The sequence below is a fragment of the Dendronephthya gigantea genome, unplaced genomic scaffold, assembly GCF_004324835.1.
Source record: "Dendronephthya gigantea isolate DGI-Jeju-01 unplaced genomic scaffold, DenGig_1.0 000029F, whole genome shotgun sequence".
NCBI lineage: Eukaryota > Metazoa > Cnidaria > Anthozoa > Malacalcyonacea > Nephtheidae > Dendronephthya > Dendronephthya gigantea.
In genome coordinates this window covers 1,308,530-1,333,071 of record NW_021163039.1, presented here as the reverse complement: position 1 = coordinate 1,333,071, position 24,542 = coordinate 1,308,530, and the positions used below count along the sequence as shown (strand labels likewise).

The following is a 24,542-nucleotide window of genomic DNA, read 5'->3' as shown; positions in this document are numbered from 1 at the left end:
GGTACCCCGTCGTCGTCCATTATTTGTCACTCTTGGAACGCTGGTCGGTGCTCATCGCAATTCCTCCGGTGTCGGTTCCGTCATGCCTGTGATTTTCCGGGTTGTCCTGCAATCCATCGTCGTAGCGTGGCCCACCAGTCTACACGTTGTCCTCGTTCACCATCTCGCTCGCAACCCGCGAAGTAGCGTCTATCATCAGACACCTCGCGTCGTTAGTTAATACGTAGTGGTCGGTTCGTTTGTTCCCGTTGTTCCGGACGTTAACATTGTTCTGTGCGCTATTTTAGTTTTTTTTTGTAATTCGTGTTCGGTTATGAATTTGCTGATTAAAATAGTTATCTAGCTTCACTTGTGATTTAGTTGCGCACTGTTCGTACCGTTCGCACCGATCGCACTGGTCGCACCGTTCGTACCGTTCGCACTGGTCGCTCCGTTCGTACCGTTCGCACCGATCGCACTGGTCGCACCGTTCGTACCGATCGCACTGGTCGCACCGTCGCACCGTTCGTACCGGTCGCGACCGGTTCGCACCGTTCGCACTGGTCGCTCCGTTCGTACCGTTCGCACCGATCGCACTGGTCGCACCGTTCGTACCGATCGCATTGGTCGCACCGTTCGTACCGTTCGCACTGGTCGCTCCGTTCGTACCGTTCGCACCGATCGCACTGGTCGCACCGTTCGTACCGATCGCACTGGTCGCACCGTTCGTACCGTTCGCACCGGTCGCTCCGTTCGTTTCCGCTCGCTGTTCTTGCTATTTTTCTGCTCCGTTGTAGGTGCTTTCGTTCGTGCTGTAGATCCACCGTTGCCGGAGTCCCGCATCCTGTTTCCGTTGGTCTCCCGCGTTTCGCCGCTTCAATACGTCGAGTTTCATCGGGAATTAATCAACCATCCCAATCAAGCTATGGTTCGCTACGTGTTGGATGGTATAGCTCACGGCTTTCCGTCGGGTTTTGATCCTTCACTAGTCTCTTTACCGACCATCGCACCGAAACATGAAATCGGCCTTGCAACATCCGATGTTATCGACAAATATTTGGCAAATGAAATTTCGCATGGTCGTGTCGTGGGTCCTTTTGCCTCGCCACCGTTTCCTAATCTACAGTGCAGCCCGTTTTGGGTCATTCCAAAGAAAGGCCAGCCTGGTAAACGGCGTCTCATTCAGGATTTGTCGTCACCCGAAGGCCATAGCGTTAATGACGGCATCCCCAAGGATCCTTTCTCGTTGACTTACATCTCCGTCGATCATGCCATTGCTCGTTTGTACAGCTTGGTCCGGGTGCTCTTATGGCCAAATTTGACGTAGAATGTGCGTACCGTAACATCGCTCTCAGTCCTGACGAACGTTTCTTATTTGGCATGTGGTGGCCTGAGTCATATTTCGTCGATTTGGCTCTTCCGTTTGGTCTGCGTTCCGCCTCATTTATCTTCAACTCCGTCGCCGAAATGGTGGAATGGATTCTTAAAGCTAATTAATATCGCGTTCGTTTTCTCCTTCACTACCTCGACGATTTCCTGACCCTTGGCCCCGGCAACTCCACCGAGTGCGCTAGTAATGTAGCCATCGCCAGGTGCTTATTCCTCCGTTTGGGTTTGCCTCTCCATCCGTCAAAGTGCGAGGGTCCTACTACTACGTTAGTCTTTTTAGGTGTGGAACTAAATTCTCTCACCCAGTCTGCTCGGTTGCCATCCGCTAAAATTTGTGGCCATCGTAGAGCTTCTTAAAAAATGGAATCGTAAGTCTTGGTGCACTCGTCGAGAGTTAGAATCCGTTATCGGCTCGCTTCACCACGTTACGAAAGTTGTTCCGCCCGGTCGCACGTTCCTCCGGCGTATGATTAATTTGCTAAGCGCTTTTCGTTCACCTACCCACCCTATTCGGCTCCATACGGAGTTTTTTCCTTTAATGTTTACCTAGCTGCTTCCGTTCCTATCATATTGACCTTGGCTTCCCGGATCCCACGAAAGAGAAACCACGGTTTCGTCGTCTGCTTCAGGGCATCCGTCGTTATCGGTCTGGCGTTTCCTCGTTACGCTGCCCCATAACCCGCGATCTATTGGATGTTATTCATTCGTCGACGGTTGGTGATCTTGGCGTCTACGATGCAGTTATGTTTTGGTCTGCGTGCTTTCTGGCTTTCTAAGACTGATCCTCTTGGCGTCGGACAGGTCCTGTACATCGGGTCTTCAAGCAATCGTCTCTGCTCTGTCTTAGCGCTTCAGGCGTACCTCGATATGCGTGGCAGCGGCCCTGGTCCTTTATTCCTGTGGTCGGATGGCTTTCCCTTAACTGCTCAACAAGTCAATTTTTTCCTTCGCAAAATCTTGAGGCGAGCCGTTGTAATTGGGGAACTACTCATCTCACAGCTTTCGCATTGGGGCTGCTACTTCCGCCGCTGCGGCTGGGATTCCGGATCATCTAATTCAAGCTCTTGGACGTTGGACTAGCCAAGCTTACCTTCGCTACGTTCGCACATCGCTGCAGTCATTTTTCAACGTTGCCCCGCTGCTGTAGGGTTGGAGACTGGTGGAGAAGGTTAACGGTAACCTAACTCCAACCCCTCATCTGGCTTGGAGACATACTTGGAGGAGGTACCGTTAAAATAGCATGGTTCGTTGAGTTATTATCTGCGCCGAAAACAGCAAACTCAAAAGAAACACCGTTTCACCCCTAGCCCGACCGTTTCGCTCGGATACCGTCTCCATCCCTACCGATCGGCAGCGGGCAAAAATATAGTGTAAGAGCTGGTGTGCTATCGTACAGATGTGAGCCTTAGGATCCGTTAGAACGTTAAATGTATTTATTATTAAATAATAAAGGAAGTTAATGTTATACGGGTCTTCGTATCGTAGTGTCGCGGGTCCTAGGACGCTTGTCCGGTCGGCTACTTGCCCCCTCCGGTGAGTACAAATATGAGCCCAGTTTGCCTGATCGAGTTGTTAGTTGCTTGCGTGACCCATCCCGCCCCTTTCCCTAACGACTTCACGCGATGTTGTGAACTCTACGGGAGAAGCGTCTTATTAATCTCGCTGGGGTTTGTTTGTTTTTTTTGTTAGTTTGTTTTGCAGGATTAAGCACAGTTCTTTTCACACCCGTTTTGGTCGTGGAATGGGTGTTTGGGGTAAAGGTAAATTCATTAATGATCGCCACATTTACAGGTTTTTTTTTTTTTTGTTTTGTGTGTGTGTGTACTTTGATGTTCGTATCGTTTATTCCACGGTTTCACTTCAGTGACTCACGTGTGACAGTTGATCACGGGATGGAGGAGGTACCGTTAAAATAGCATGGTTCGTTGAGTTATTATCTGCGCCGAAAACAGCAAACTCAAAAGAAACACCGTTTCACCCCTAGCCCGACCGTTTCGCTCGGATACCGTCTCCATCCCTACCGATCGGCAGCGGGCAAAAATATAGTGTAAGAGCTGGTGTGCTATCGTACAGATGTGAGCCTTAGGATCCGTTAGAACGTTAACTTTGGCTTATCCACCGTTTAAGCTAAACGCCTTTCGAACAACTGGGCCCAGGGCGCTTATATACTATATAAGCGCCCTGATAAAAATGCAATTAAAGCGCTAATTGTTTGTGTTCTAATTAAATTCAGAACGTCATAACCCGCAATTATGACGTCATACACTCAAGTGTGAAGATCAACTCAACTCCAGTCAAATCGTGTTTCCAAGCCAGTCACATACGAATCCATGCAGTCGTTTTTATGAATCAACATGGACGCCATGAAGAGTTAGAAAATGTTTTTGTTTCTTATTCTGCAGCTGTTTTCTACGTCCAGAGGAATCTTTGCAAAGGAAGGTAAGATTTTAAAGTTTCCTTTTGATATTTCAGTTTTGAAGAGTTTAGAAGAGTAGTCGTGGTTTTATTCTCCCGAGTTCCGGGGTAAGAAACTGCCGGGGTTTATCACACTGCTCTGGAAATTGAAATGAAAAGACAATTCAGCCACGAACTGCGTTCTCGGTTTTACCAACTGAAGCGCTTCCATAATAAACTATCCCGAATCGCGCCTTCTGCCTGGCGGAAGATTAATGATAGCCTATTGTAGTGGATTGACTAAATATCATACTCCAAAAGAAGGATATTGTGACCAGAATCAAGTCAGTCCACTCTCGGAATATGCCTATTGATGCATGTAAGTCTTTGCGACATGAACAATTGGCACGAAAAGTTTTCTTAAAATTGCGAATTTTGTTTTTATTGCGAAAACTTGAAGTCGCGGGGTTTCTTTGTATTCCGTTATTTTTTAATAAAACAATTAGACAACTCGTTATATTTGAACGAATGGTTAACTGGGCTTCGTTGTCTAATTGTTGGTCAGTTGCCTAATGACACAGCGCTGACAGTCCGAATCAAATTTGGTTGGGCAACTGCCTAAAATGTTCTGGAAAACTTTCCTGTGACCAGCAACAGACCTCTTCCTGTTTAGAATGTGTCAACACGGTTCGTTAAAGAAAGAAATAAGAAATCAAATTTATTAGCTATCAAAGCTGAATTCTGTAAACTATACTGATGCAGGGTGAAATTGTGGCAAAGCCAAACATATGACGATATGTTTGTCAGTTCGTACGGACATAAACCTAACTCCGAGATTAAAAAACCATTTGCATTTTTAACAACCGTTTAAACTTTTAGTAATGAAAACCTTGTTAATTCATCATGTTGTCCAATAATATCTAAATTAATTACAAATTATTCCTACAAATTTCCAACCTTATCTGATAAAATGTATAATTATATGTGACTTCTTTGAGGCTCAACGGCCTCAACCAAAGTTATGATCTCCGCGATTATACAATTACTTAATGGTTTCCGTGTTTGGATGGCCTGATCCAAACACGGGCTTCAACCAATCAGAACACGCGTTATATACATGTTATTTTATAAGAAACGTTACTACATCTTAATATGTGTTATAAACAGTGTCACAATTGTTTTTAATACATAATGTATAAACCTCGTTCTCTACAGTTTGATTGTATGGTTTCATTAAGGATCTTCTTACCCACTTTAGTAGTAACACATACAATATATAAACATTCATGCAAGACAACAATTCTGAAGTTTCAGAGTTTCTGAGAGTAATGATAAATGTTTATCTGTGATTCCATTGTTGTTTACATCCAACTTAGTGAGTTTACATCGCTTGTCTCCGAGAGCCTGGCACAAGCTCGGCATGCATTCGTCTGTTAACGAACAATGGGAAACGTTCAAACTGATGAGAGGGCATTCTTCTTGTTCAAGAACACTGCACAAGATCCGCATACCTTCATCTCCTATCTTATTATTGCTAAGTGTCAAGTCCTTTAGTCCACATTTTCCTTCATTGACAGCATCACCCAAGGCAACCATGCTTTTTTCTGTTAAAGAACATGAGCTAAGATTCAACGTAGTAACCTTACACGTCTGTTGTCCGAAAACTTCACACAACATTGCCATTCCTTTATTACTTAAATTATTATCACTGATGTTTAAGTCAGTTATTTGACAGTGTTCGTCACTGAGAAGCTCTACCAGCCAGAATATGCTTTCATTGGGGAGAGAATGTTTAGATAGATTTAACTTCTCAAGTTTCAGCCGCCTTTCTCGAATTCCGCTACAAAGAAAATGAACGCCCTCATCACCTATATCATTCCCACCAAGATTAAGTTCTGTAAGCTGGTTACAAACTTCGACGCTGAGAAATTCTAAAAGTGTAGGAATTCCGCATGAAGTAATGTGATTAATCGACAGGTCTAAATCCTCCAAACAGACTTTATGGCTATTTTGGGGAAACTCGTTCAGATACGCCACTCCGGCATCACTAATACTGTTGTGAGACAAACATAACTTGGTAAGTTTCGAATGACTGTGATTCAGCTGACATTCAGATGTCAACGCAGTAGCACAACGCCTCACACCCATGTCGTGAAGATTACAATCCCGCACACTCAGTGACTTTAAGCATCTTCCATGCAGCAATTTAAAAGCTTCCATCACACAAGCACGGGATACGCCTGCAATGCTTAAACAATTTAAAAAGTTCAAGTGTTTGCAAATGAACGTCATTGCTGCCACATCGCTTGGGGAGAGACGTCTTATAACACAACCAGAACACCATATCTCAGTCACATCTTTCAAAGCAGAGTTTGCAGCAATTTCTTTAGCAACATCTTCATCCTGCGCTTCTCTCAAGCATTTCATCACCAAAATATTTGCTTCAATGTTGTACGTAGTGCCTTCAATTGCAAGATATTTCTTGAACGACAACACACAGCTTCTGTACAGACGAAAGTCATCGGACTCCTTATTCACTCCCAATACTCCAGCTAGAAATTGAAGCACCAGATGCCATCTGCCATGCTTGAAATGGGAAGTTATAAATTCTTTTAATTCTTCAGGTGTTTTTGTTTCCACTATATGCTTCGCTGCGAGAAATTCTTGTATAGTTAAATGAATGAAGCAAGCTTGTGTTTGAATTTGAAAAATTGGATTAGGTAAAGAATTTAATAATCCAGACGCTTTCATTTTCTCATCAACTAGCTCTCCATTGAAAATCAGTTCATCATTTTTCATACCATTGTAAGCCAACTGTTGAAGTTGCTTTAAAACTTCTTTGCTTTGATTTCGGTCATGATGCTTATTGAAGTAGACTAAGGCCAGCTCGTACAGTTCAGTCAAAGTAGTTGGTAGAGCACCAATATCACCCTCTGAGTCAATGAGACATTCGAAAAGAGAAACACAAACAATAAAACAATTCACTGGAATGTAGCATAAATTCATCAGTTCAGATGATGATTTCATGTGACCCAATATCGTTGCTTCTAGATCACACCTGTTATGATTAGCACAAAACTGTTTAACATACTGTTCAATTTTATCTGATGTGAACCCAATAATCTCAGCAGTTCTGTCAAATTTCATTTTGCACAAAACATCATTCACAGTTGGCCTGCTGGTCACCAAGACTGTTGCCCCTGGTAACATGTCGCCAGACAAGATTTTGACAAACAGAATCATTGCAGACATGGAACAAGAAACATCGTCATTGGGAAACATTCTTGACTGATCTAGAATTTTCTGAAAACCTTCATGGTTTGCACCAAATTCATCGAAACCGTCAAAAATGAAAGTAGCATTTTGTGGGTTTTCCCAAATTTCTTTAAAAATACTTTCAAATTCATTTTCATTCTGCAGCTCTGTTCCAAACTGAAGAAATTTCTTAAGTGTTACATGTTCTATTTCGGATAGATTGAACCATCTGAATTTGAAGTAAAATGCGATTTTATCATGATAAATTTCATCATCTCCTTTTGCCCAATCTCGCATGATTTTTCTGGTCAGAACAGTTTTTCCAATTCCGGGACGTCCGATCAACAAAATGGTAGAAGGGATTTTGTTTTTAGTATCCTGCTTTGGACAAAATAATTCCTTAATCTCTTTCAGGAGTATTGAAAATTCTGGAACTTTCGTATAAACATCATAGATCTCATGCCTATCCATTCCCTTTGAAAACTTGTGTGGGGCTTGTTCAGTATGGATAACAAGGTCTATGAACATGTCGTCCAAAGGTGTATGCTTTGAACCATAATTTATGTCCTGTGTGAGGCCTAGCTGTAAAACCTTTTCCTTGTAAACGTCACAGCAATTTTTTATGCAAATTAAGGCAACTTTATCAGATAAGTTTTGCAGTCGAAGAAAATACTCAATGATAAATTGCAAATCACTTGACCAGGCTGGAGGAATGGAACGGGAAAATCGCTTCACTAGTAGATAAATAACTTCTGCCAGGGCAATTATACAAAAAATACCATTACATACAGACAAAGTTATCAACAAAGATTCTTTATCGCGGGCAGCTGAATTGGTACATCTTACACTAGATAGCTTGTCGCCGCTTGTATTCTTTGTTGTAGTCGTGTTTGAGTGCGTTGAACTCAATTTAGGGTATTTACAACTGAATTGTGTATCAAATCCACTCGGATACAATACAGTATGCTGTAGGATTGTGAATAATGTACAGAGAATTGAACGAGCCACAAGGTGGAACAAATAGAAATTGAAAACATAAAAGGTTTTTCTACCTTGTTCATTGTTCCCTCTCGCGACTGTTTGAGGTTCATCACTTCCGCTTGAGAGTCTTTCTGCTTGTTTGATACGATTGCCAACAGCAAGCGAATAAACGACACTCACAACAACAACAGAACCAAAATTGGACAAAACAAAAGCAAATAATTTCACGGGAGAGTTGTACTTGTCGTCGTAGAATGAGAAACACGTTTTCTCGGCATAAATTTTGTGCGTTGCATGTTTTGTGTCAACAGCACAACTGAACTTTTGCATCTCGCTGAGTCTAAATTCCCTGGCAATTGCTGTAAAGATCAATCCACAGAAAAAATGAATGATCACACATATGTAGGATAAGATGCTAAATCTCTTCGGTATTAGGTGTTCTTTAATACCATCCATCATCTTGAAAGAAATAAGAATATTTACTTCACGATATAAATCTTAGCCCACACTGTCGCGTCTCTCTCGACGTAAAGTGTTTTTTTAAAATAAATCACTGAGCAAAACAATACCCAACCTCGTGCCTAAACAATATCGTCTCTCGCAATATGCAAAAAGAAGTAATTCTTTAAATTCCTGTTCCGCAATTACACAAAGAAAATATCAGTTCCAGAAATGAGTTGTTAATTCACATTTCGCGCGGGGGTTCTTGGATTGGCCACCGATGAACTCCATATATACGTGGAGTGGGATCTTGATTGCTGAAAGTGAAACCAAAGATGGCAGAAATTAAAGGCCCCATTGGTCATTTTCAATCATCCTAGGTGCGCGGCCAATTATTTTTCTCATTGTTCCGACCGGCAGTAATGATCCACTAGTGAATCTCGTTAGTTTTATTACGTGACGAATTTTTCGCCAACATAGTATTATTACAATGCGACAAATTTTTCGCCAACATAGTTATTATTACAATGCAACAAATTGTTCGGTAATTTGTCAAAATAGTGTTATTACAATGTCGAGTTCGAATTACATAAATTTAGGCTGCCTATGTTGTGATTCTTTAAAACATCAACAATCCGCCACTTTGTTTTTTTCGAAAGATATCCAGCTGATCTGGGTATAAAAATCAACCAATCAGAAGCCAGATCTTGGACAAAACTGAATTATCATTTCCTTCATTGCATATGACTTCGACACTCGAAAATATCAAGTAATTTTATGATATTTATGTGAAAACACGTTTATTTTTTCCCAACTGTAAATTAGAATTAAAATTTTTCACCCTTTGTACTATTAGTTGGAAGAATAGAAGCAAGTAACACCAGGAACATGACAGTTTTGTCGAGACGCTTTATGACCTCTGTTATGATCTCAGATCAGCTGAATCACGTCTTTCGTAGTGAACTTCACTGAAATTTCAACGCACCCAAATACAAAATATCAGATCGAACAGTTTTCCTCGAGATTTCTCTCATTTTCCACTCAAATATACAGGCCGATATCAAAAAATCTCCTGAACATGAAATTATTGCCTAACTTTGGGTATTCGCACAATACAAAGTATTAAAAAGGCTGATATTTCTACGCTAGATGTTTCCAATCCAGCTAAATTTTACTAATTTTAGTGTGTTTTATCCATTGAACTGTAAACAAACTGGAACGATAACTCGGGGGAAATTGAAGCCAGTGCTTTTTACTTTTTCTGAGTTATGAGCTGAAATACTTGACGCAAAATGTTGAGCCGTACATGAAATTAACGTTCTAACGGATCCTAAGGCTCACATCAGTACGATAGCACACCAGCTCTTACACTATATTTTTGCCCGCTGCCGATCGGTAGGGATGGAGACGGTATCCGAGCGAAACGGTCGAGCTAGGGGTGAAACGGTGTTTCTTTTGAGTTTGCTGTTTTCGGTGCAGATAATAACTCAACGAACCATGCTATTTTAACGGTACCTCCTCCATCCCGTGATCAACTGTCACACGTGAGTCACTGAAGTGAAACCGTGGAATAAACGATACGAACATCAAAGTACACACACACACAAAACAAAAAAAAATACCTGTAAATGTGGCGATCATTAATGAATTTACCTTTACCCCAAACACCCATTCCACGACCAAAACGGGTGTGAAAAGAACTGTGCTTAATCCTGCAAAACAAACTAACAAAAAAAAAAACAAACCCCAGCGAGATTAATAAGACGCTTCTCCCGTAGAGTTCACAACATCGCGTGAAGTCGTTAGGGAAAGGGGCGGGATGGGTCACGCAAGCAACTAACAACTCGATCAGGCAAACTGGGCTCATATTTGTACTCACCGGAGGGGGCAAGTAGCCGACCGGACAAGCGTCCTAGGACCCGCGACACTACGATACGAAGACCCGTATAACATTAACTTCCTTTATTATTTAATAATAAATACATTTAAAGCTATTAAAAAGTTATATTTCGTGTAGAAATTTCGAGATTTAGGTCTTGAAAATTCCACACCAAATGTAACTTTTCAATAGTTTTAATTTGACACAAAGCCCAACATCTGGTGTCAAGTATTCGTCTCAAAACTCAGAAAAACTATTTTGGCTTCAAGCTAAATAGGGATGTCAGGAGTTATCGTTCCAGTTGACTAGTTTTATCTGGGAATATTGAGCCCATGCAAATGACGTCATGCTATGGCGTCATACTATGACGTCATTTGAATTTGCTCAATATTTCCAATATTTTCAAATAAAAAAAAACTCAAATTAACGTCAAATACAAACGGTTTGTATTTGACATCAATTTGACGTTAATTTGAGTTTTTCTTTTGTTTGGGACTAGAAGACTGAAGCTTGCATTACAAAGAGCAAAAAAACGACGAGAGAGAAACGAAATTATGTTGTTATTGTAAACAACTTGACATAGTTGGGAGTAGTGACAAAGAGAAGTTGGGGACAGGAAACAGTGTGCATCAGACTGGAGTAGGAAATAGGCGGCGGAAGACAGGAGACAGAATGAGGTGTAGGTGATGAGGATGAGAGGATGATAGGATTGATAGTGGATGAGAGGGGTTTGAGATAGGATAATTGGGTACAGCTTTGGCTCTTTTTCTGCATCTCGTTCAATAGCAAGTTAGATGGTAGAAAAATATAAGAACTGCTTACTCTCGCCACGCATTCTTATCAAACATTCATCTCCTTCGACTTTACAGCGAGTCGTCTGAAACTGAAACAGCCGCCGTGATTCAGGCAGATTCTGGTGATTCTGAACTCAATGATGACGATGCCGTGACATGCGGAGTAGAACCAAAAGGTACGTCACCGACCGAAACTGTCTTCACCGATGTCGTACACAATAATTCTGAAGAACCTCGTGCACACAAAATGAGATCGCCTTTCTTGTAAGAACAACTTAGTATTAGGAATCATCTAAAAATGACCTCCCAAATTTGAAGAAAAATTTTAAAATGGCTCCCTTGGCAGTTCTTTAGTATCGGTACCTCTCACGAAACAAAAGCTGGGACACGTTGCAGTAGTGTTAAAGGCATGCCTTAGAATTAAGTACTATCTAACTAGAAATACATTGCATGCAAAGTCCCCTCGCCTGAAGCAATAAACTTATATTTCCATCACTGAAATTCTATAATACTCGTTTCTGCTGAATGATCGAAGTCGTATAAGTAAAATGCTATATCTGGGTACAATTATAAAGTCGACTCTCGAGCTATCACATTGATTCAACTATAATCGTAATTCATTAATTGTACCACGAATAGTTTTAAATACTACAATTTTTAGCGAAATTTCAATTCCTTTTTAAACAGATTGACCTTTAAAAATAAATGCTTCTCCAATCAAAATCATTTTAACGAAATTGACGAATAAATTCAAAGAGGTGTCGTACGTTTGTTGATTAATCTACAAGTTAAATTTACGAAATACTTGTATGCTTTAAAATACAAAATCTAGCTATTTACCTGTTCAAAAACACTCCAAGAATGCTTTAAAATCGTAGATTTTTCACCATCTATTTGAATCAAAGTTTTTCTGTCCGAAAGCATCATCTACTTTACATTTTAATCATTTTTACGAGTGAATTTTTCCGTATATTTTCAAAACCATCCAAATGAAAAATATTTTTTAAAAAGTTTTATAATTCAAAATATCAGTTATGCTGACGCGAACCAAGATTTTAATTTCGCCAATCGCACGCTTGCAAATGTTTGCTGGTTACCAGTTTTAACTCGTCTTAAACTCACGCATGCGCATAACTTACAAAAACCCCAACGTCCATGACATAATGGCGGACAACTTTCATTTCGCATTTGCATTCCCGGGCGTAATCAAAATCTCCGGGCGGAATTAGTACCCCCGCCCGGTGCTTCGCACCGGCTCGGGATAATGATCTCCCAAGTCAGGGTCGTCGGAAGCTGTTTAGGGCAGCGTGGGATAGAACTTGAGAAAAGAGCATATTCCTTTTACCTTAGCAACAGTGTGGAGCAGAACTTTCAACTGCCATACCCCCTTCCCTCCTTATGCCCCAGTTCTTCCGGTGCTCCTGTCCCTAATGTAAAAACTCTTTAAAATGGACAATGTCCTGGTAAAAAGAACTCCCTAATACGACGCAGTTTTACTATGGACAACTCCCTAATATGAAGGACTCGAATACTGATACTTAAATATGAAGAGGTATCGCTATAGTAACAACACTTTTCTAACACAGTCAGCTCTTTAATACTGATGCGCCTTCATTATAAACTGCTTCTAATATCAACACCTATCCAAAACCAGAACCTCGTACAAAAAGCCGGGACACTTTGCCGTATAGTGTTAATGCATGTCTAATAAAAACCATCTGAAAAAGAGATGATTTTTAGCGAGAATTGCCAAATTTGTCTCGACCGTATTTATCATCAATATCACTGTATTCCGTCCGAAATTTGCCGGGGGGAGGTCAGATATTTCTGCTAAAAATCCTCGTTTATATGTGGGCCCTGTTGTACGAAGGTTGGATAGCGCTATCCATCGAATAGTGATTTTTTCAACCTTTCTAAAAATGCTTGAAAAGCAATCAAATTTCAGCTTTGGAAGCAACAATTATTAAAGAGGATCCCTCCTCAATTTAGGAAAACTAAGATTTAATCAAAATTTAGCCAACAACGGACGATTTTAAAGCGATTGAAAAAACACTATGCTATCTGGCTTTCATACAACCTGCCCCTGGTGATTAAATGTATTTGTTTAGTATGATAAACCGTCAGGTTTTTTAACCTGCTGAACCATTGTTGACTGAGAGTGAGAGAATCATTTCTTTCTGCAACCGTCAGACCTCACATACGAAATTATGGAATAAAAATATAATTTAAGTGCTAATTGTTTGTGTTCCAATTAATTCAGAACGTCATAACCCGCGATTATGACGTCATAGGCTCAAGTGTGAAGATCAACTCAACTCCAGTCAAATCGTGTTTCCAAGCCAGTCACATACGAATCCAGCTGTTTTTATGAATCAACATCGACGCCATGAAGGGTTAGAAAATGTTTTTGTTTCTTATTCTGCAGCTGTTTTCTACGTCGAGAGGAATCTTTGCTGACGAAGGTAAGATTTTAAAGTTTCCTTTTGATTTTCCAGTTTTGAAGAGTTTAAAAGAGTAGACGGGGTTTATTATCCCGGGTTCCGGCGTAAAAAACTGCCGGGGATTATCACACTGCTCAGGAAACAAATCATTGAAATGAAAAGACAATTCAGCCACGAACTACGTACTCGGTTTTACCAACTGAAGCGCTTCCATAATAAACTATCCCGAATCGCGCCTTCCGCCTGGCTACGCTACTAGTAGGCGATGAATGATAGCCTATTGTAGTGGATTGACTAAATATCATACTCCAAAAGAAGGATTTTGTGACCAGAATCCAGTCAGTCCAATCTCGGAATATGCCTATTGATGCATGTAAGTCTTTGCAACATCAACAATTGGCACGAAAAGTTTTCCTAAAATTTCGAAATTTGTTTTTATTGCGAAAACTTGAAGTCGCGGGGTTTCTTTGTTATTCCGTTAGTTTTACTAAATAATTCTGTAAACTATACATGCAGGGTGAAATTGTGGCAAAGCCAAATATATGACGATATATTTGTCAGTTCGTACGAACATAAACCGAACTCCGGGATTAAAAAACCATTTGCATTTTTAACAACCGTTTAAACTTTTAGTAATGAAAACCTTGTTAATTCATCATGTTGTCCAATAATATCTAAATTAATTACAAATGATTCCTACAAATTTCCAACCTTATCTGATAAAATATATAATTATCTCCGACTTCTTTGAGGCTCAACCAAAGTCATGATCTCCGATGAAACGTTACTTCATCTTAATATGTGTTATAAACAGTCTCACAATTGTCTTTAATAACAAATGCATAAACCTCGTTCTCTACAAATATCAGATTGTATGGTTTCATTAAGGATCTTCTTACCCACTTTAGTAATAACACATGCAATATATAAATATTCAAGACAACAATTCTGAAGTTTCAGAGTGTCTGAGAGTAATGATAAATGTTTGTCTGTGATTCCATTGTCACTTACATCCAACTTAGTGAGCTTACATCGTTCATCTCCGAGAGCCTGGCACAAGCTCGGCATGCATTCGTCTGTTAACGAACAACTGGAAACGTGCAAACTGGTGAGAGGAAATGTTCCTTGTTCAAGAACACTGCACAAGATCCGCATACCTTCATCTCCTATCTTATTATTGCTAAGTTTCAATATCTTTAGTCCACATTTTCCTTCATTTACAGCATCACCCAAGGCAACCATGCTTTTTTCTGTTATATAATACGAGCTAACATTCAACGTAGTAATCTTACATGTTTCTTGTCTGAAAACTTCACACAACATCTCCATTCCTTTATCACCGATTAAATTACTAGCGATGATTAAATCAGTTATTTGAAAGTGTTCATCACTGAGAAGCTCTACCAGCCAGGGTATGCTTTTATTGGTTAGAGAACATCCGGATAGATCTAACTTCTCAAGTTTCAACCGCCTTTCTCGAATTCCGCTACAAAGAAAACGAACGCCCTCATCACCTATATGATTCCCACGAAGATTAAGTTGTGTAAGCTGGTTACAAACTTCGCTGCTGAGAAATTCTAAAAGTGTAGGAATTCCGCATGAAGTAATGTCATTATGCGACAGGTCTAAATTCTCCAAGGAGACTTTATGGCTATTTTGGAGAAAATCGTTCAGATACGCCACTCCGGCATCACTAATACTGTTGTCAGACAAACGTAACTTGGTAAGCTTAGAATGACTGTGATTCAGCTGACATTCAGATGTCAACGCAGTAGCACAACGCTTTACACCCATGTCGCCAAAATGACATTCTCCCGTATCCAGTGATTCCATGCATCTTCCATGTAGCAATTTAAAAGCTTCCATCGAACAAGCGCTTGATACGCCTGCAATGCATAAGCGATTTAAAAAGTCCAAGTGTTTGCAAACGAACACAACAGCTGACACATCGCTTGGGGAGAGAAGTGCATTAACACAAAATATCTCAGTCACATCTTTCAAAGCAGACTTTGCAGCACTTTCTTTAGCAACATCTTCATCCTGCGCTTCTCTCAAACATTTCATCACCAAAATATGATTGGATCGAATTTCGCACCTAGTGCCTTGAATTTCAAGATATTTCTTGAACGACAACACACAGCTTCTGTATTCATGAGAGTCATCAGACGTCCTCATTTTCACTCCCAATAACCCAGCTAGAAATTGAAGCACCAGGTGCCATCTGTCATGCTTGAAATGCGAAGATATAAATTCTTTTACTTCTTCAGGTGTTTTTGTTTCCACAATATGCTTCGCCGCGAGAAATTCTTGTATAGTTAAATGAATAAAGCAAACCTGTATTTGAATTTGAAAAATTGGATTAGGTAAAGAGTTTAGTAATCCTGACTCTTTCATTTTCTCATCGACTAGCTTTCCATTGAAAATCAGTTCATCATTTTTCATACCATTGAAAGCCAACTGTTGAAGTCGCTTTAAAACTTCTTCTTTGCTTTGATTTCGGTCATGATGCTCATTGAAGTAGACTAATGCCAACTCGTACAGTTCAGTCAAAGTAGTTGGTAGAGCACCAATATCACCCTCTGAGTCAATGAGACATTCGAACAGACAAACACAAACAATAAAACAATTCACTGGAATGTAGCATAAATTCATCAGTTCGGATGATGATTTAATATGACCCAATAGCGTTGCTTCTAGATCGCACCTGTTATGATTAGCACAAAATTGTTTAACATACTGTTCAATTTTATCTGATGTGAACCCAACTATCTCAACAGTTCTGTCAAATTTCATTTTGCACAAAACATCATTCACAGTCGGCCTGCTGGTCACCAAGACTGTTGCCCCTGGTAACATGTCGCCAGACAAGATTTTCACAAACCAAATCATTGCAGACATGGAACAAGAAACATCATCATTGGGGAACATTCTTGACTGATCTAGAACTTTCTGAAAACTTCCATGGCTTGCATGAAATTCATCTAAACCGTCAAAAACGAAGATAGCCATTCGTGGATTTTTTTAAATTTCTTCAAAAATACTTTCGATTTCATCTTCATTCAGTTCTGTTCCAAACTGAAGAAATTTCACGAGTGTTACATTTTTTATTGTGGCAAAGTTGAACCATCTGAATTTTAAGTAAAAAGCGATCTTATTGTGATAAATTTCATCATCTCCTTTTGCCCAATCACGCATGATTTTTCTGGTCAGAACAGTTTTTCCAATTCCAGGACGTCCGATCACCAAAATGGTGGAAGGGATTTTGCTTTTAGTATCCTTGTTGGGATAAAATAATTCCTTAATCTCTTTCAGGTGTATTGAATCTTTGGGAACTTTCATATAAACATCATAGATCTCATGCCTTTCCATTCCTTTGGAAAACTTGTGTGGGGCTTGTTCAGTTTGGATAACAAGTCCTATGAACATGTCTTCCAAAGGTGTATTATTTGAACCATAATTTATGTCTGGTGTGAGACCTAGCTGTAAAACCTTTCGCTTGTAAATGTTACGACTGTTCGGGATACAATTGCTTATACTGATCAACTCAACCTCATCAAATACGTGTTTCTCTCGAAGAAAATGCTCCATAATAAATTGTAAGTCACATGACCAAGCAACAGAAGATTGGGGGACGAAACATGGAAATCGCTTCACTAGTAGATAAATAACTTCCGCCAATGCAATTGTGGCGTTAAAACCATTACAAACAGACACAATTGTCAACCAAAACTGTTTATCTTTAGCAGCCGAGTTCGTACATTTTACACTGGATAAGTTGGCACTTCCATTATTTGCTGGAGTCATGTTGGGATCAACTGATCTCAATTCGGGATAAACACAACTGAATTGAGTATCAAAACCACTCGGATACAATACAGTATGCTGTAGAATTGTGAATAATATACAGAGCATTGAACGAGCCACAAGGTGTAACAAATAGAAATTGAAAACATAAAAGGTTTTTCTACCTTGTTCATTGTTTCCTTTCTTGGCGACTGTTTGAGGTTCATCACTTCCGCTTGAGAGTCTTTCTGCATCTTCGATACGATTGCCAACAGCAAGCGAATAAACGACACTCACAACAACAACAGAACCAAAATTGAACAGAACGAAGGCAGAGAATTTCACGGGAGAGTTGTACTCGTCATCGTAGATTGAAAAACACGTTTTCTCGACATAACTTTTGTGCGTTGCATGTTTTGTATCAACAGCACAACTGAACTTTTCCATCTCGCTGAGTCTCAGAGTCGTGGTAATTGCAGTAAATATCACTCCACAGTGAAAATGGATGACCACACATATGTAGGATAAGATGCTAAATCTCTTGGGCTTCATATATTCTTTTATCCCATCCATCCATCATTCTTGGTAAAGGAAGGATATTTGATTTGAAATAAATATTTTAGCAATTTAGCCGATTATGTCGCTTCTTGCACAGGGCGAATTTTTTACGCAAGAATTTGTAACTTGATATTGCTGATGGTCATGTGCCTTTGATGATGTTTTGATTGGTCTGTATTTTATACTTCGTCACATGAAAACCAAGCGGTCTTAAATTTACTTGCTCAGTTGCTCTGAGCCTTGAGAAAGGACATCCACAGAATAAAAATTCATCCCAAAGATTTAAAATGTAAAATTTTGAGTACTATAAGAGCGCGACAATTGCGAATTGTGATGTCCGGATTTTGTTACAAGACCTGTCATTTCCAGACGGATTACAGAAATACAAGCCAACTGAATAGGGTTAGGGGAAAACCATTGTGCAGTTAACCGCGAATTAGGCTTCCGATTTGTCCTTAGATTGGGCTGTTTGACTTCTTTTTTGGGTTGAAACTAGAGATAAAAGAAATTACGCTTGTGTGTGTATTGTTTGACTCTCGGCTGGACTCTATAATAAAATAAAGCAGTTGATTTTAATTTTATGGAGAAAATTCATCATTTAGCCTAGGTCACTGTTTTTGTTTGAACTTTGACATTAGTGACTCTTATATATAGGCGTAAACATGAACCGAATTGTTTTGGATTACGATTTCTCCACATGCACGAATCACGATCGCTTTGAAAATCGACCATGCATATTCTAAATAATTGTACGCAATAATACAGTACAGAGTGTCTCAAAAAAAAGTCCCCCCTATTGAAATGAAGCCTTTGTTGATTTGAATGCATGATCAACGCAGTAGTGTGTAAATAGCATAGTTATTAGGTTGAGGCATTCAAATAAAGCGTCTTGCTTTCAATTGGGTTTATCATAATATTAAGGCAATCAGATTCTAACAAAGGCTTGATTTCAATAGAGGGGACTTTTTTCTGACTCACCCTGTAGAGGGGACTTTTTTGGGACACTCTGAAGAGTTTACTTTATTAGTCTTTGCTCGCAAGGAATGATGTGGGTTATATATCATGATGGCCCGTCTCATTCTTTGAATGATTTTTCCAATAATAATCTACAGTGAATGTACTGATGAATACACTCGTTACATTCAAAAGCGTATAATGTTTATTTTTATTCAGTTAACCACCTTCTTTACTTATGTTAATCCTTTACCAGCGGATAAAAATGTTAAGATGAAATAACTCTCTTAGATAAACAGTCTCGCCAAATTAGCGATGCGTGTTTCATCTTAAATTTCTTGAAACTAGACATACAATTGTACCCGTTACTTAGTATAGAACGTACATAAAATAACCATCACATTGTATTTACACATATAAGCCATATAATAACATACAATGGCGGATCTATAGTTTTAGTCAAAATAAATTACCACAGTACAATTTTAAATTGAAGGTATACGTGAATAAGGATGATTAATTTTAAATTTCTGGACACTGTCCCTGCTAAAAAGCCCTTGTAAAATACCTAACTACTAAACCAGCTGGGTAGGAGGCAGCTGTTTTCGTCTAATAATGGAATTATTTTAAATCTATCGATTGAATTATTTAAGTTTTTTAAATGCTCCCACTGCGATCTTGCAAAATCAAAATTCGAGTTTTAAGACACAAGACACAAAATTCTGGTGCCGCGGTAGTTTTGCAAGATCATCGTGAATTTTCTGAATTTGTATTTGAAGTTCAGTTCAAGGTCGTTGATAATACTCACTGCTCTGTACAGGGTGAGTAAAAAAAACTGACACCTTTCAAATTCAAATTAGATAATTACTGCATGTAATGTGACAGAAGTTGCCTAAAATATCTCATGGGTATACGAAGCATATCAAGTAAGTGAATCATTAATTAACCTAAAACATAAAGTTTGTTCCCTTTGCGAGTTAAAATGCATTCTAAGCTCTGTAAACAGTTTTATCAAATCATTTTTCTGGCACACGCGCCACGTTGAATTATCTCAATTGGTTTAAACACTTTCGCATTAATTAACCACGTCCTGTTGATTGTACGCATGGGAATTGTCAAATTCCACCCATAAGTTCGCAGCTAATTTGACTTTCAAAGGTGTCAGACTCAGTTTTTTTTACTCACCCTGTAGATTATATACCAGATTCATATTCTGGGTCGTGTGAAACAAGTAGCATGACATATCAGTTCAAAATTGGTTCAAACTCGATATTTTCAGCCGGTAGATTTAACATTTCCCAGAGGTTCATTACAAACAACAGAAGAATTCCAAGAAAACAACACGATACCACGACGAAATTCATGGAAATGATCAACCATACAAGCGAGGATTCCGGTTTCGTGGAAAATCGCAAAGAAGCCAAACTAACGAAGGAGAGAAGCAGGATGATTGAGACCACGATGTCGGCTAAAGTTTCAAATTCGTATTTCTCGGAATATCGTTTATACGGCCGGCAAACCAAAATTATGAGAATGTAAATGACTAGAAGGAGGGTTATGCTTAAAATTTGATAAGTGGAGGTGTTTGGGACAATGGTCAAGAACACGGCAAGCAGAAGACGACGTGTTAAAACAATCAATCGAAAATACCGTCGGAACGGTGGCTTGAATTCATCATACAACGGATTCAACCAAGTGTCGATTTCCTGGGAAACAGCCTGGCCTTCTTTGTTCAAGTATTTGAACAGCAACGGAGCGAAAATCAAAAAGGGAATACCGATGACAAAAAGTGCCAAGGAAACATAGCCCAAGATTTGCAACCACTCGTAAGACGTGCCGTTGCAATCAAGCCACGGCGTGTTCTTCAAATAAGACAACCCATCACGATGTTCGCAGGAAAAAAGCGCATGGAAAGTTCTTGTGGTGATAGGAAAATACGCGAACATGAGTATTTGAAGACTCCACCGTTTGCATTGGTGAGTGGAAATATTCCTATCGTAGAATATAACCCCAAAGAAACATAGCAGCCATATAAATATTATAGACGCGATAGGCAGAGATAAAATGACGGCAAAGCTCAACTCGGGACGTTTTGAAGACGAAAAGCTACAAGTCAGTTCCGATAATTCAAAATTGAACGCGTTCGTAATCTGATATTTCAAGAGAACTATTTTGGTTGGCCAAACGTTCGCCTCGGACAGCATAGCGTCTATGGACTGGAAGAAGAACACAGCGATGCTCCAGAAGCACTTGAGGTTGCTGCCTGCGTCGGAAAGTCCCAAGACCCATGTTGCAAAAATAGGCAGGAAAAACCAGCCGGGAATTATAGACTTCGCATGCAAAACTACGAGTGTTACTGCCAACAGGAACATTAAAACAATGATCACTCGCTTTTTGCGTCTTTTGAGACAAGCCAGCAGCAAAACGGATATGATGAAACACGCGAAGAAGGCGATTGTCAAGATGATTGGAAAATTATGATTAAATTTTGGACACCGGAAACAGGCCGAACCCTTGTGGTAGTAACCGTCCACACATTGAGAGCAGAATCTTCCCTTGTTTCCATGGCGACAAACGCATGACGAGTTGCATACCGTTCTCAGATGGCCATCCACCAATTGCAGTTGGCATCTACAGTTTCCGGACGGATTGCAAACGTCACCGTCAAATATCTCTTGTTCACTGCATTTCACCAGTTTTGTGACGTTTTTAAAATCACCACAACACGGCCAGTAACCTTTGTTAATGTTCATCTTGATGTGATTTTCATAGGTTGACGACAACGTTTGCTCCCTCGAAATCGGTGTTACATGCGCTTTGCACGTGCCACCTTCCATACAAAGTTTACAGAATCTCCGGTAACCATAGTAACCATTGTTACAAAAACACAGACTGTAGTCGTGGTACATTGGGTCCATATCAACCTGCCCGCCCGTATTTGTCAGGCGCACTGTCGGGCAAGAGAAGGTGTTCCTCTGTAACTTCACCTCATATGTTACTTTCATATAAGCGTTCGGAAAAGAGTCTCTATTCTTCAGGAACCGGTTTCTTCTGACATCGAGGTACCTCAAAGATCTCAACGGGGAAAAAAAACTCAACGGTAACTCACCCGTAAAATTATTTGACCTGAGAGAGAGTGAGAAGAGATACTCCATGTTATATACAGTATTGACGGGAATCCGACCAGTCAATGTGTTGTTACCTAAATCAATATACATAATTTGTCCGAAACTCCACAATGAATTCGATATTTTGCCTCTAAGTCCGCAGTTATTTGCAACGAGCATTCGCAGGCTGTTTGTGCTCGGGCTCAGGGCTTCTAAAAGTTGATTACCATGAATTTTCAGGTATTCGTTTCGATCAAGATATAAGACCTGTAACTGGGAGTTGAAAGATAGATTTGCAGCAAAACCAGTGAAGTTGTTGTTTGATAAGTCAAGCACATGTAGGGTACTGAGTTGATTAAACGTTGTTGGAATTACTCCATGTAGCCTATTCGAACCTAGGACAAGTTTCTTGATCTTCTTAAAACCGTCAAAACATTCCGATATTACACCTTCAAGTTTGTTGTTATTAAGCCGAAGATCCATCATGTTTGGGTTAGTTTTCCCAAAATCAGCTGGAATTGTTCCTTCCAGCTCACAATTCGTCAGATGTAAAGATATTAAGTTGGTCATGTTTGAAAAATACCACAATCTACCCGAATTCAGCCTCAGGTATTCCAAGTCCAAAAACCACAGTTTTGTCAGATTTCTGATGCTCAAAGGCAAGTCCCCTTCGATGTTGTTTTCGCCAAGGCTCAACACTCGCAGTTTCCGCAGACGATCTATGTCGGACGGGATGGTGCCGTATAACATGGTTTGATTCATACAACAAAGCTGTAGTTTTTCAAGGTTGTACAATTGCAACAGCAAGTTCCATGGTATTTCGCCATATATTCCCGAAAAGGAGATACAGAGCTGACGAAGTCGAGTCATATTACTGGAAACCACATCGGATATCCTTCCCGTCATTCCCTTGTTACCAGGCAAACATATTCCCTGTAGATTTCGAAATTTCCACAAATTTGGCAAGGGTCCTGTGAGGCCATTTCTGGAAAGATCGATCCATTTGACATAGTTGCTGCTGTTATAGCAACGAATACCATACCATTCGCAATGATGCAAACTGCTGTTTTTTCCCCAGCCTGTTTTCTTATGCCAGTGGAAAGGACCGCCCGTTGAATCGTACAGCTCAAGAAGAAACAAACGCTCTTCCGAAGTTGTAAACTTGTGGTCACTCGCATTGTTGTCGATGGTTAAATTGAGTAAACAATCTGGGTCAGTTTCTTCACCTCTTTGAAATGATCGAAAATTCGAGGCATCTGTAAAATTTTGAAAAAGTATTCAGCGATATTAACTGTGGTAAAAATACCTCTCAAAATGCCTCATTATATATAGGTGTCTGATAAATATTCTATCAATGAAATGGTATTGAACCAAAGCGTAGCCAGCCTGACGAGTTGTCCCGCTGATTTAATATTTTGGTGTTCATTGATTGAGAAAACAAAAAAATTTTAAAGACATGAATAATTATAACAACTCGAAATTGAAATAGCGGGACAAAATCGTCAGGCTGGCTATACGCCACTGATTAGAGAATGTCACCTCAATCTTCATCTTTTGTTTTCACCATCGTGCAGTAATCAGTATTGCACACTTTCGTGCAGTATTCATGGTCAAGCGCAGCCTAGTCCCAGGCCTTGTAAGCGCGCGCTGTATAATTATATGCAGGGGCAGCCCACGCTGAGAGGCCTAGCACAAAATGTTGAGATTTCAAAAATCGTCCCTGATTTTGTCCCTGCAAGCAGCCTAGTCATTTGGCCTTTTATGCGTTCCTTAGTACACGCGGCGAGACGGGAATTGAGAGGCCAAGAAGAAAATGTTTCATTTTAGTTAAAGTGGGGACTTTTGTCCCCAATTTCTGTTTTGAGGTTAGTTTACGATCTAAACGCGGTTAGCTGACCTTTTTCGACGTCGCTAGTCAAATATTTTGCTTGAAATAAGCTACGGGAAATTAATTATGCTGCGAGGACTTTGAAATCTTCATACAAACGTTGCAATGTCATTCGCTGTCAATGCTATCGACTATCGAGTGAACTTGAGTCCGTACGTACATGTTTATGATTATAATAGTAGGAATTAAATGTAGTAATTAAATTCTTTAAGATACCACAGCGGCACAGCTAGATTAGGCAAACAAGTTTGCATAATGTTTATATCAATTTGATGAACTAACAACGTACCAATATTTTTCGGTCCAATCGCCCCAGCATAGCCATTTGTCAAAACGCAGACGAAACAAAACCAAGTTACACAACAATATTCGATCATGAAATAATTAAAACCAACGAAATTAACGTTAAGAAATCGTTTGTTTATCAGCATTCTGAGACATATGCTTCAATGCGATGAAACTAAACTGATAATTTTGATAGCTTCAAGTTTAATAAATGGCGAGCTATTTTCATTTTCCTTTTGCTCTTATTGTCATGTAAATAAGCGAATCAGTCGCCACTTTCATTATTGAAAGCAGGCATTACGAGACAGTTTCAGATCAACACACAATGCTTTTTCAGAGAATGAACTTCACGCTCAAAGGATTCTGGTCGCTGTTACGTATTGATAGGAAAGACATTTTGAGAGGAAAAACCTT

At 39.8% G+C, this 24,542-nt stretch overlaps 3 protein-coding genes across 5 annotated transcripts in view; 1 reads left to right on the top strand and 2 right to left on the bottom strand.

Annotated features, from left to right (window-relative positions):
• The window catches only part of LOC114524000 (protein sidekick-2-like), a 38,974-nt gene that overhangs the window by 3,114 nt on the left and 11,318 nt on the right, over window positions 1–24,542 (top strand). The window contains exons 1-4 of one of the 3 annotated variants that reach the window (XM_028545097.1): window positions 1,024–3,128; window positions 3,602–3,807; window positions 11,188–11,288; window positions 13,373–13,574. In XM_028545097.1, the coding sequence (XP_028400898.1) occupies window positions 13,514–13,574 (61 nt within the window). In that variant the 5' untranslated portion in view covers window positions 1,024–3,128; window positions 3,602–3,807; window positions 11,188–11,288; window positions 13,373–13,513. Of the gene's footprint in view, window positions 1–1,023; window positions 3,129–3,601; window positions 3,808–11,187; window positions 11,289–13,372; window positions 13,575–24,542 lie in introns of those variants that run through there. The other 2 variants (XM_028545095.1, XM_028545096.1) reach the window with 2 other exon arrangements.
• LOC114523938 (NACHT, LRR and PYD domains-containing protein 3-like) lies at window positions 4,631–7,545 on the bottom strand. Its single transcript, XM_028545004.1, has one exon. The coding sequence runs from the start codon at window positions 7,543–7,545 to the stop codon at window positions 5,047–5,049; it is 2,499 nt and encodes an 832-aa protein (XP_028400805.1). The 3' UTR covers window positions 4,631–5,046.
• On the bottom strand, window positions 17,305–17,977 carry LOC114524004. Its single transcript, XM_028545101.1, has 2 exons — window positions 17,522–17,977; window positions 17,305–17,435 (listed from the first exon to the last, which is right to left on the bottom strand). Exons 1-2 carry the CDS (start codon window positions 17,907–17,909, stop codon window positions 17,407–17,409), a joined length of 417 nt encoding a protein of 138 aa, XP_028400902.1. The 5' UTR covers window positions 17,910–17,977; the 3' UTR covers window positions 17,305–17,406.